Source organism: Oncorhynchus gorbuscha, linkage group LG05 (genome assembly GCF_021184085.1).
Source record: "Oncorhynchus gorbuscha isolate QuinsamMale2020 ecotype Even-year linkage group LG05, OgorEven_v1.0, whole genome shotgun sequence".
Lineage (NCBI taxonomy): Eukaryota > Metazoa > Chordata > Actinopteri > Salmoniformes > Salmonidae > Oncorhynchus > Oncorhynchus gorbuscha.
In genome coordinates this window covers 41087776-41100754 of record NC_060177.1, presented here as the reverse complement: position 1 = coordinate 41100754, position 12979 = coordinate 41087776, and the positions used below count along the sequence as shown (strand labels likewise).

General features: G+C 40.9%; 1 protein-coding gene across 1 annotated transcript in view; it reads left to right on the top strand.

The window, feature by feature from the left end:
• kif6 (kinesin family member 6) overlaps positions 1-12979 on the top strand; it is a 292827-nt gene that overhangs the window by 179256 nt on the left and 100592 nt on the right. Inside the window, exons 14-15 of the mRNA XM_046349915.1 lie at positions 6146-6248; positions 7819-7874. Of these exons, the coding sequence (XP_046205871.1) occupies positions 6146-6248; positions 7819-7874 (159 nt within the window). The remainder of the gene's footprint in view (positions 1-6145; positions 6249-7818; positions 7875-12979) is intronic.

The window sequence follows — 12979 nt, the reverse complement described above, 5'->3', positions numbered from 1 at the left end:
AATCTATATTCTTTCTATTGCAGTCACATACAGTGTGTCGCTCACAAATGTTGCTGAGTTACAGTAGTTCACTTAATTTTTGTGTTGTTTTGTATCCATTTTCTTATAAATATAAATTATTACTGTCTTATATGTAAAACAGAATCCCACAATTTGATGTGTACACTTCTTCATGTGATTTTCTGCTTCTTAATAAAACCTAATTGAAACGAAACTGCCAGAGAGGCAGTTTTTACATTATGAAATTGACAACTAACGTGTGCTTGGCACTTATGCTGATTTAGAAAATATATATTATCCACCCAGTCATTAATTGACTTCAAGCCATGAAAAAGTCCAATTCTAACAAAAGGAAATAATAATTAATCCCGCACAAAGAAACGTGTTTGTTCCAGGTCGTGTATTCTGTTGTACTATTTTCATCCCCCGTGTTTGAGGCAGTTTGGTTGTGAGCACCCAGTTTTGCGTTAGTGCATTAAAGAGCACAGCATTGCACTCTCTGTTTCCTGCGTCTGACTCCACATCCACGACACCCGGGGAGTTACAGAGATGAGTTGATGCGGCTAACTTTTTTTTTACTGTAGATGTTGATTTCCTTTAACCAATGCTGGTTTACTGTTTCATATGATTGAAAACCAAGCCCTGTGTAGGCTACCTTTATTTTAGGCCTATCATGTCGGACTCCTTTCTTCAGCTGTTACCAGTAATAACACCTCTAAATATGCAGTGAAATTAAGTGCTCAGTCATTCCCATTAGACAAATATATAACATTAAATTAGACAGCATAACAAGCTCCTAAAGCCCCACCCCCCCAACTACAATAACAAATAGACAAACATTTAGTATTGATACAGTTGTAACATCCATCGAGTGGTGAAACTGTACCTGACCTCCAGGAACGTAGGTTTCTGTTTTTTCAATTGCAGTCTAGACCCTGCGATCTGTTCTGAGCTGTCATACGCTTGGACCCTTCTTACCTTCTACTCCGGCTTAATTAGTCTTTTAAGAAACATACGACTGTATCTTCTTCCTCGCCACCCATATTGGTTTTATAGTGCATGAAGAAGAGAGATGGACAGACGGGGTGTTCCTGCTATATGGCAGGATTATGATGACTTGCGGTCTCTGCCTGCTGGAATGTCATGACATTTCAGAGAGTGGAATTACATCTGCGAGGCAGGTCCATTCTTTGCTCTAAGCTCTGCTCGCATCTCATATGGGTAGGATGACCATTCCATAAAATGGAGCTCTATAGGAGAAAGCCCTGCCTCCAGCTGTTTGCTTAGAAATTCTAGGGACAGTAAGGGGGCCTGCGTCTTGTGACCGTATCGTAGGTGTAGGTATGTACGGCAGGACCAAATAAGGAAGATAGGTAAGGAGCAAGCCCATGTAATGCTTTGTAGGTTAGCAGTAAAACCTTGATATCAGCCCTTGCCCTAACAGGAAGCCAGTGTGGAGAGGCTAGCACTGGAGTAATATGATCACATTTTTTGGTTCTAGTCAAGATTCTAGCAGCCGTGTTTAGCACTAACTGAAGTTTATGTGGTGCTTTATCCGGGTAGCCTGAAAGTAGACCATTGCAGTAGTCTAACCTAGAAGTGACAAAAGTATGGATACATTTTTCTGCATCATTTTTGGACAGAAAGTTTAGGATTTTTGCAATGTTATTTTGAGACAACTGTACAACCATCAAGATGAATTGTCAGATTCAACAGAAAATCACCTTTTTTCTTGGGACCTAGAACAAGCATCTCTGTTTGGTCCGAGTTTAAAAGTAGAACATTTTCTGACATCCTCTTCCTTATGTCTGAAACACAGGCTTCCAGCGAGGGAAATTTTGGGGCTTCACCATGCTTCATCGAAATGTACAGCATTGTGTCATCCGCATAGCAGTGAAAGTTAACATTGTGTTTCCAAATGACATCACCAAGAGGTAAAATATATAGTGAAAACAATAGTGATCCTAAAACGGAGCCTCGAGGAACACCGGAATTTACAGTTGATATGTGAGGGGACAAACCATCCACAGGAACAAATTCATGTCTTTCCGACAGATAAGATCTAAACCAGGCCAGAACTTGGTCCGTTTTAGGACCACTATACTAGGTCCGTGTCGACCAGTTTTTAAATCTCTCCAAAAGAATGTGGTGATAGATGGTATCAAAAGCAGCACTAAGGTCTAGGAGCACGAGGACAGATGCAGAGCCTTGGTCTGACGCCATTAAAAGGTAATTTACCACCTTCACAAGTGCAGTCTCAGTGAAGATATCGGCCAATAGTTTTTTTTTATGGGTCAAGGTTTGGCTTTTTCAAGAGAGGCTTTATTACTGCCACTTTTAGAGTTTGGTACACATCTGATGGATAGTGAGCCGTTTATTATGTTCAACATAGGAGGGCCAAGCACAGGAAGCAGCTCTTTCAGTAGTTTATTTGGAATAGGGTCCAGTATGCAGCCTGACGGTTTAGAGGCCATGATTATTTTCATCAATGTGTCAAGAGATATAGTACTAAAGACTTGAGTGTCTCCCTTGATTCTAGGTCCTGGCAGTGTTGTGCAGACTCAGGAAAACTGAGCTTTGGAGGAATACGCAGATTTAAAGAGGAGTCCGTAACTAGCTTTATAATGGTCATGAAAGCCATCCTCTCTTGGGGAATGCTGCTTTTTAGTTAGTTTTGCGACAGTATCAAAAATACATTAATTTGGAAAAATAGGATGATAAAGCAGCAGTGAGGGCTCTTCAGTACTGCACAGTACTGTCTTTCTAAGCTAGTCGGAAGACTTCCAGTATGGTGTGGTTCCATTTCCGTTCCAATTTTCTGGAAGCTTGTTTCAGAGCTTGGGTATTTTCTGTATACCAAGGGAGCTAGTTTCTTATGACAAATGTTTTTAGTTTTTGGGGGTGCGACTGCATCTAGGGTATTGTGCAAGGTTAAATTGAGTTCCTTAGGTGGTTAACTGATTTTTGTCCTCTGACGTCCTTGGGAAGGCCCGAGGGAGTCTGGAAGGGCATCTAGGAATCTTTGTGTTGTCCAAGAATTTATAGCACAACTTTTGATGATCCTTGGTTGGAGTCTGAGCATATTTTTTGTTGTGACTGCAAATGTGGTCCGATATGGTGGTCCGATAGTCCAGGATTATGATGAAAAACATTAAGATCCACAACACTTGTTCCATGGGACAAAACTAGGTCCAGAGTATGACTGTGGCTGTGAGTAGGTCCGGAGACATGTTGGGCAAACCCCACTGAGTCGATGATGGCTTCGAAAGCCTTTTGGAGTGGGTCTGTGGACTGCTCCATGTGAATATTAGTCACCAATAATGTCAATATTATCTGCCATGACTACAAGGTCCGACAGGAATTCAGGGAAAAGTGATGAACATCGTGTGGAAGACTTCTCAGCCCCATGTAATTTGGTTTCCCATAGACAATACATGCAAGTGGCGCATGGATATTTTTCCCAGTTTTCGGTGATCAGTTTTTCTTGCGCTTTTCGATGAAACACAGGCTCTGTTATAGTCATAAGCCATGATTTAACTAGTTTTAGAAACGTCAGAGTGTTTTCTATCCACACATACTAATCATATGCATATACTATATTCCTGGCATGAGTAGCAGGACGCTGAAATGTTGCGCGATTTTTAACAGAATGTTCTAAAAAGTAAGGGGTAGGCTTAACAGGTTTTAATTAAGTAGCTCTATTTTTAGATGTGAGGTATCACAATCTCTTTCAATAATGGCAGGAACGGAGGAGGTCTTTATTCCATTGAGACTGCTAAGGCGAACACTGCCATGTCTAGTTTTGACCAAACTAAGTCGAGGCACAACACGGTCTCAATGGGGATAGCTGAGCTGACTACACTGACTGTGCTAGTGGTAGACTCCACTAAGCTGGCAGGCTGGCTAACCGCCTGCTGCTTGGCCTGTACCCTATCTCATTGTGGAGCTAGTGGAGTTAGAGCCCTGTCTATGTTTGTAGATAAGATGAGAAGCACCCCTCTAGCTAGGATGGAGTCCGTTACTCCTCAAGGTCCTGTTTGTGGGTCAGTCTCTGAAAGAGGGCCAATTATCTACAAATTCTATCTTTTGGGAAGGGCAGAAAACCGTTTTCAACCAGCAATTGAGTTGTGAGACTGTGTAGAGCTCATCACTCCCCCTAACTGGGAGAGGGCCAGAGAAAATTACTCGATGCCGACACATCTTTCTGGCTGATTTACACACTGAAGCTATGTTGCGCTTGGTGACCTCTGACGATTTCATAGTAACATCGTTGGTGCCGACGTGGATAACAATATCCCTATACTCTCCAGTTTTAGCTTTAGCCAGCACCATCTTCAGATTAGCCTTAATGTCGGTAGCCCTGCACCCTGGTAAACAGTGTATGATTGCTGGATGATTCTTTTTAAGTGTAATACTGCGGGTAATGGAGTCGCCAATGACTAGGGTTTTCAATTTGTCAGAGCTAATGGTGGGAGGCTTTGGTGTCTCAGACCCCGTAACGGGAGGAGTAGAGACCATAGACGTCTCAGCCTCTGACTCCGACTTGATGTTGGCGACTCGGCTGTCTGTGAATTATATATTCACAGTGTGGTAGCACAGTGTGGTAGCAACAAGGGCACTGCGTTCATCCACCTCTGGCCTGCTCGCCTCCCTACCACTGAGGAAGTACAGCTCCCGCTCAGCCCAGTCAAAACTGTTCGCTGCTCTGGCCCCCCAATGGTGGAACAAACTCCCTCACGACGCCAGGACAGCGGAGTCAATCACCACCTTCTGGAGACACCTGAAACCCCACCTCTTTAAGGAATACCTAGGATAGGATAAGTATTCCCTCTCCCCCCCCCCCCCCTTTAAGATTTAGATGCACTATTGTAAAGTGACTGTTCCACTGGATGTCATAAGGTGAATGCACCAATTTGTAAGTCGCTCTGGATAAGAGCGTCTGCTAAATGACTTAAATGTAATGTAAATGTATATCATACTGATTTTACTAATTGCATTAGTACTTTACAAAGTTAGAGGTGCTCTATTTGATAGATTCCCCCGCTCCCCCTACCTCAGTATTCTAGTTGGGAGACCTGAGGTCAACCTACCCCCGCCCCCCCTCGCCATCACCTACTTCTCAGTGGGAGATCTTCCCAGGCAGTAGCCTGCCTAGCTCACAAACTAGAGCGCCCACTCAGAGCGCCCACTCCGACAAGGTTAATTTATCCACAGTCCCACATAGTCACATGATATCATTGGCGTGACATGCAAATGAGCAATAGAAAACCGATTGCGCAAATATCACCGTTACAATTGTTTTGGTGCCGGTTCCCCATGCCGCCCCCGGCAAGATGCCGCCCTGGGCGGCTGCCCATGTTGCCTAATACCTAAATCTGCCAATGGGCAACATATTCTAAAATAAAAACAATTTGCACATTTTCCCACCAGAGATATATTTTCATCAAATTGACTTTTGCAGATAAAAAGCTGTGTGCTATGACATAATGCACATAAAAATACCTTTTGCGGTTAAATTCCTGAATAAAAAAAATACAAGTTAAATGGGTTTCCATCGCATTTTCAACTCTACTGATGGTTTTGTCACCAAATATTGTGGTATATAGCGAGTGTGCCCACTCTGGTATTGACACGCGTGCTCTTGCCAAGAGTTCGCAGATACTGTATAGTCTACATGAGATTATTATGGACAAAAGAGCAAGTTTATTTTTATTTGTCAAATGGGCAGCCTAGCGTTCAGTGATCATGTCACCAGAATAAGACCCTTGATATTTTTCGAAAAAGAACATCAAGCTCATTTCACCACCCTGTGAAATGTGTCATCATTTATTTAGTCTGTAGCCTAAAAAACTGCATGCGTGACCTGAACTTTACTTCGATATGATTGTTATTATATTAATATTTGAGCATAAAAGTATTTCCACTGACATTTCAAGCATTATTGAATTTAGTTTTGTCGACATTTCATTTACCGACCAATGTTCTGTTTCCACCAAGCCTGTCATGAATTTTTTAAATCAGAAGTATACTTTACTCGCATAAAAAGGTTGGATGGAAACCTGGTTAGTGACTATGACTGCCATGTGGGTATACTGTATAAAAATTATGGGCTTTCATGATTCTTTCTCCCTCCATTCTTCTTCAGCGTCCAAGCTGTCGATGGGCAAACAGGAGGCTTTTGAGATCTTCAGGAGAGACCATGAAGACCGGCTGACCATCGAGGACAACAAGGCCCTGCTCAAACAGAGGTCAGAGGGCAAGGGGAGGCCTTGTTGGGAACGTCAATTTCAGTTTACCAGTTGTTCCTAGTTTTTACTCTGAAAGTTTGCTACGGTTGATAAACCCTGAAAATAGATCGATAGCACTTGAACAGACTTTGAACTTATCCTATGTTCATAGAAATTGATAGTAACTTTATTTGTCCTCTTGTGAACTGAGTTGTACCTCTGTGAAACGTGTGAAATATTTTGAGTGTACCAGGATAACAGTAACCAAACTAATTTGCAGAATGTTGCTGGGTAGCGTGCTCAAGGACAGTTTAGGTCTGTACAAAACAGAGCAATATGCTTTTGGAGATGTTTTGCTGTCTGTCCACTCTGTTTGGGGTCACTGGGTCAGGATATACTCCCCTCCATATGTATTTTGACAGTGAAGCTAACATTTTTATTTTGGCTCTATACTTCAGCATTTTATGTTCGAGATGTATCAAATTAGTCAATAGTACAGAATGTCACCTTTAATTTAAGGGTATTTTCATACAAATCTGTTTTACGATTTAGAAATGAAAGCACTTTATGTATCTAGCCCCCCATTTGAAAAGTTTGTAGTGTTTGGACAAATTGACTTATAGTGTATCAAAGTAGTCAAAAGTGTGGTCCCATAGTTCTTGCAAGCAATGACTACATCAAGCTTGTGACCATATGAAATTGACCAAATTAAACATTTGCTCTCAAAGCCAAAATTATGCATAGAGACAAATGTAAATGTTTTGCTTCACTGTCTAAATACAGGGGGAGTGTACATGAGTTCACTCATCTTGTTGATAGACAAGGACACTGAATAGTAGGCCCATACCCCCAACGGCATATCTTTTAGTTTTTCATTTTCTCTCCTCGCCGATCCCCCATTTTTGGTACAGACATGAATTGAAGGGGAGCGGAGCCCTGTTAAATGTGATGGTAATGGCTTTCTGTGTCAATCCCTTCACAAGCACATTCTCTCACATATAGTCAAACTCACAGACACACACGTTTGTTTTACTGTCCTTGTGGGGACCAAACAATTGATTACCATTCTAAATCATTTTTTTCCTAACCCCTAACACTAAGCCTAACCTTAACCCCAAACCTAACCTTAACCGGAGACCCCAACTCCTAAACCCTAACCCTAATAGTAACCCTAAACCTAAACTAGACTTTTTCCTTATAGGGACCGGCGAAATGTCCCCACTTTGTTTTACTATCCTTATGAGGACTTCTCATGAACTATCCCTTTATCCTGATGTAACAGTATAATTTTAAACCGTCCCCTCGCCCATACCCGGGCACGAACCAGGGACCTTCTGCACACATCAACAACAGTCACCCACGAAGCATCGTTACCCATCGCTCCACAAAAGCAGCGGCCCTTGCATAGCAAGGGGAACTACTACTTCAAGGTCTCAGAGCAAGTGACGTAACCGATTGAAACGCTATTTAGCGCACACCGCTAACTAAGCTAGCCGTTTCACATCCGTTACACTGACATGGCTCAGGTACAGAAAGAGAAACAGGGTTTTGCAGGAAATTTTTGCCTACTGATATCTTTGTTTCTGTGTAGGTTTGCTGAGGCTAAAGCATATGGGGAGGAGGTGAATGAAGCCAGAAACGGAGTCAGTAAGTCACATACGAGCACTATATGCTAGCACAACCTTATAGCCACTCATTAAAATATTATTCTTGTAAGTCATGACTCACCGCATACAAATTCGATGTATACATACACTATATATACAAAGTATGGACACCCCTTCAAATGATAGGATTCGGCTATTTTAGCCACACCCGTTGCTGACAGGTATTTAAAATTGAGCACAGTGCCATGCAATCGCCATAGACAAACATTGGCAGTAAAATGGCCCTACTGAAGAGCTGTCAGTTCGTCAAATTTCTGCCCTGCTACAGCAGCTCCGGTCAACTGTAAGTGCTGTTACTGTGAAGTGGAAACGTCTAGGAGCAACAACAGCTGGGAATACCGAGTGCTGAAGCGTGTAAAAATTGTCTGTCCTCCGTTGCAACACTCACTACTGAGTTCCAAACTGCCACTGGAAGCAACGTCAACACAATAACTGTTCATCGGGAGCTTCATTAATAACCTGTTAAGGTATAGGGGGCAGCATTTTCACTTTTGAATAAATAGCGTGCCCAATTTCAACTTCCTGCTACACATGCCAGGAATATATGATATGCATATTATTAGTAGGTGTGGATAGAAAACACCCTGAAGTATCTAAAACTGTTTCAATCATGTCTGTGACTATAACAGAACTTATGTAGCAGGCAAAACCCTGAGGACTAACTGTTCAGATTTTATTTTTTGCCTCTGACCGTTCCCTCTGATGTCTTTGCCAAGGGATATTTGATCGGAACCATTTTACAGTTCTTACGACTTCCACTGGATGTCACCAGTCTTTGGAATTTGGTTGAGGTTAATCATTTGTGCAACGAAGAAGAAGCACATCCTGGAACAAGGTTACATTGTTGAGAGTTGCGCAAGACGAAAAAAGGAGCATGTTTTGTTTACTTGCTGTATTGAATACAGATTGCCCCGTCTACAATTTGATCAATTATTAACGTTTAAAAATTCCTAAAGTTGTATTACAAAAGTAGTTTGAAATAATTTGGCAAAGTTTATAGGCAACTTTTGAAATGTTTTGTAGTGACATTGTGTTTTGGTAAGCAGTTTTTTTCTGGATAAATGGACGGAATTAATCGGGAAAAAAAGGACCAATTGTGATGTTTATGGGACATATTGGAGTGCCAACAAAAGAAGCTCGTCAAAGGTAATGCATGTTTTATATTTTATTTCAGTGTTTTGTGTAGCGCCTGCAGGTTTGAAATATGCTACCCTCTTTATTGACATTGTGCTATCCTCAGATAATAGCTTCTTAATGCTTTCACCGAAAAGCTTTTTGAAATCTGACATGTTGGCTGGATTCACAACGCGTGTAGCTTTAATTGAGTATCTTACATGTGTGATTAAATGAATGTTTGATTTTATATCATTATTTTAATTTGCCTCACTGCAAGCGTCCCCTATACCATAACAAGTTAAATGGGTTTCCATGGCCGAGCAGCCGCACAAAAGACTAAGATCAACATGTGCAATGCCAAGCATCGGCTGGAGTGGTATAAAGCTGGCCTCCATTAAACTCTGGAGCAGTCAAAACGCATTCTCTGGATTGATTAATCAGTCACGCTTCACCATCTGGCAGTCCGACGGACGAATCTGGGTTTGGCGGATGCCAGGGGAACGCTACCTACCTCAATGCATAGTGCCAACTGTAAAGTTTGGTAGAGGAGGAGTAATGTTCTGGGGCTGTTTTTCATAGTTCGGGCTAGGCCCGTTAGTTCCAGTGAAGGGAAATCTTAACGCAACACCGTACAATGACATTCTAGACCCGTGGTTCCCAAACTTTTCATAGTCCTGTACCCCTTTAAAACATTCAACCTCCAGCTGTGTACCCCCTCTAGCACCAGGGTCAGTGCACTCTCAAATGTTGTCTTTTGCCATCATTGTAAGCCTGCCACACACACACTATACGATACATTTATTAACCTCTTCAGTCGACCCTCTACTTTTTCGAACATTCTGTTAAAAATCGCGCAACATTTCAGCGCCCTGCTACTCATGCCAGGAATATAGTATATGCATATGATTAGTATGTGTGGATAGAAAACACTCAGACGTTTATAAAACTGGTTAAATCACGGCTGTGACTTTAACAGAACGTGCGTTTCATTGAAAAGTGCAAGAAAATCTGATCACTGAAAGTGGAAAAATATATCCATCCACCTCTTCAACCCATTGTTATGGGCGAAAGACATTAAATAGGGCTGAGGTTGCAGTACCTACAGCTTCCACACGATGTCAACAGTCTTGACATTTGCCAATTGTTTGTTTCTTGGTCAAACGAACAAGAGACAGGCTTTTTCTTCCGGTCTCCGACCGGATATTTTGGTTGAGAAATACACGGACAGTATTTCAAGACGGACCCCTATAGAAAAACTTTCGTCTCGTGATTAATTTGATCGTTTATTAACGTTTACTAATACCTAAAGTTGCATTACAAAAGTCTTTCGAAGTGTTTTGTGAAAGTTTATCGTCGACTTTTTGAATTTTAAAAAATGACGTTACATTATGAAACGCTATTTTTTTCCGTTTATCACACAGTCTTCATAGATCGATATCTAGGCTATATATGGACCGATTTAATCGAAAAAAAGACCCAATAGTGATTATGGGACATCTAGGAGTGCCAACAAAGAAGATGGTCAAAGGTAATGAATGTTTTATATTTTATTTGTGCGGTTTGTGTAGCGCCGACTATGCTAATTATTTTGTTTAAGTCCCCTGCGGGTCTTTTGGGGTGTTACATGCTATCAGATAATAGCTTTTCATGCTTTCGCCGAAAAGCATTTAAAAAATCTGACTTGTTGCCTGGATTCACAACGAGTGTAGCTTTAATTCAATACCCTGCATGTGTATTTTAATGAACGTTTGAGTTTTAACTAATACTATTAGCATTTAGCATAGTGCATTTGCATTTCCAGAGCTCTAGATGGGACGCCTGCGTGCCGGGTAGGAGCAAGAGGTTAAACATAAGAATGAGTGTGAGTTTTTGTCACAACCCGGCTCGTGGGAAGTGACAAAGAGCTCTTATAGGACCAGGGCACAAATAATAATATACTATAAATCAATTATTTTGCTCTTTATTTAGCCATCTTACATATAAAACTTTATTTTTTCATTGAAAGTTGTGAATAACTCACGACAGGTTAATGAGAAGGGTGTGCTTGAAAGGATGCACATAACTCTGCAATGTTGGGTTGTATAGGGCAGAGTCTCAGTCTTTTTCCACACACAGTCTGTATTTGAGTTTATTTTATTTTATTTTTACAGGGACAGTGCACATTAATCATCGTTTCAGTAAAAGTGCCGGTTTTAGCCAGCCGGCTAATTTTCAACTGCAGTCCCTGGGCAGGTTATTAAAAACAATTACAATATAGACATTCATTGAGCAGTGAGCACACGCAGAGCAACATAGGAGAAGAAATACTGTCACTGGAATTTCATAATTCCTATTGATTGTACATTAATTAAATCACTCAGTCTATTTTATAAGAATTTGTAAGATTCCTATTTGCATAAAATAGACAGAGACCAGTCTTATCAAAATTAGGTAATAGTATTTATTCTCGGAGCGCGCTGCCATGTAACCACGAACAACAGTTTATATACAAAATATGACGTCATAGTTTATAAAACATCCTTTCTCCTATCAACCAGGATTCCAACAAGTTGAAAAGTTAATTCCAACCCACTAGCTCGCTCACTCCAGACACACACTTATCTATTAACTTCTGGAATCTTCACCTTCATCCATCACTATTTAGAAGACAGTTTCAGATAATGGAAAACCCAGGAAAACACTCTCTGCCTATCTAAACATCCCAGAGCAAAGTTGAGTCGGTTCAACCATAGGTTAACGACCCTTTTTGCTTATTTAAAAACCCACAATTCCAGTCTTCTCCAACCTGGCTGGAATGGTATTTATTTTATTTAATTACCCCCTGTCTCATGCTCCACAATCCCTTCCTTATTAATTCATATTATTAATCAGATATAATAAAACAGAGTATAAGTTTCATTAGTTATAGTTCTATTTAAAATGTCGATATTGTTTAGTCATTATTCATAAAATTCCTAACAAATAAATACATAGCATACAGACAGAGCAACATAGAACAAAAAGCAACAAGACAAAATCCATAAAAGCAACAAAGTGTTTCCATACCTCACAAGCTACAGACAACATGGAAAGAGGCAATACACAGCTAGGGATTATGTTCACAAATCTGGATGACCTTTACGTCTTCATGCATTTTGTGAAAGTGTGATATGTGGTGCAGTTATGTGTGTCTGATGGCAGTGTATTCCAGACATGGGAAGCTCTTACAGAGAAAGCGGATTTACTAAAGGTGTTTTTACTTAAGGGAACTATACAGTCACTTCTCATGGCAGACCTTGTGGATCTGCTGCCATATGTTTGTGTTTTCTGTTTAACAAAAATACTGAGTGGAGGGGGAGCCAGGCCATTTAGGATCTTGAATACAAGACATGCGTCGGTGTATTGCACAAGATTTTCCCAACTCAGGAGCTCATGCTTTCTGAGGATGTAGCAGTGATGATGGCTATTGGGCTTCCTATCAAGCACCTTGAGAGCCTGTTTATAGACAGACTGAATAGGTTTTAATGTTGTACAGCAAGCTTGGGCCCAACTAGTCAAGCAGTATGTTAAGTGGGGGAGTATCATAGATTTGAAGTACAGTTTTGCTACCTCTGTAGTCAAACAATTTCGTATAAATCGGAAATTAGCTAGGTTGAATTTGGTTATTTGAATGACCTTTTTCACATGCTTTTTAAAGAGAGATTGGAGAGATTGGAATCAAGTATGATGCCAAGGTACTTAAAATCAGATACCACCTGGAGCATCTCCCCTGACACATAGACATCTGTCTCAGTAGCATATGTTGCCCTCTTTGTGAAGAACATGCAAACGTTTCTTTTCACATTGAGATGCAAACACGAGTCACTGAGCCACTTTGTAACCTGGGCCAATACAGTAGTGAGTTATTGTGCAGCTTGTTGTTTGCTCTTTGCATGCACATATATCACTGTATCATCTGTATACATTTGAACTTCAGACCCAGTACAGACA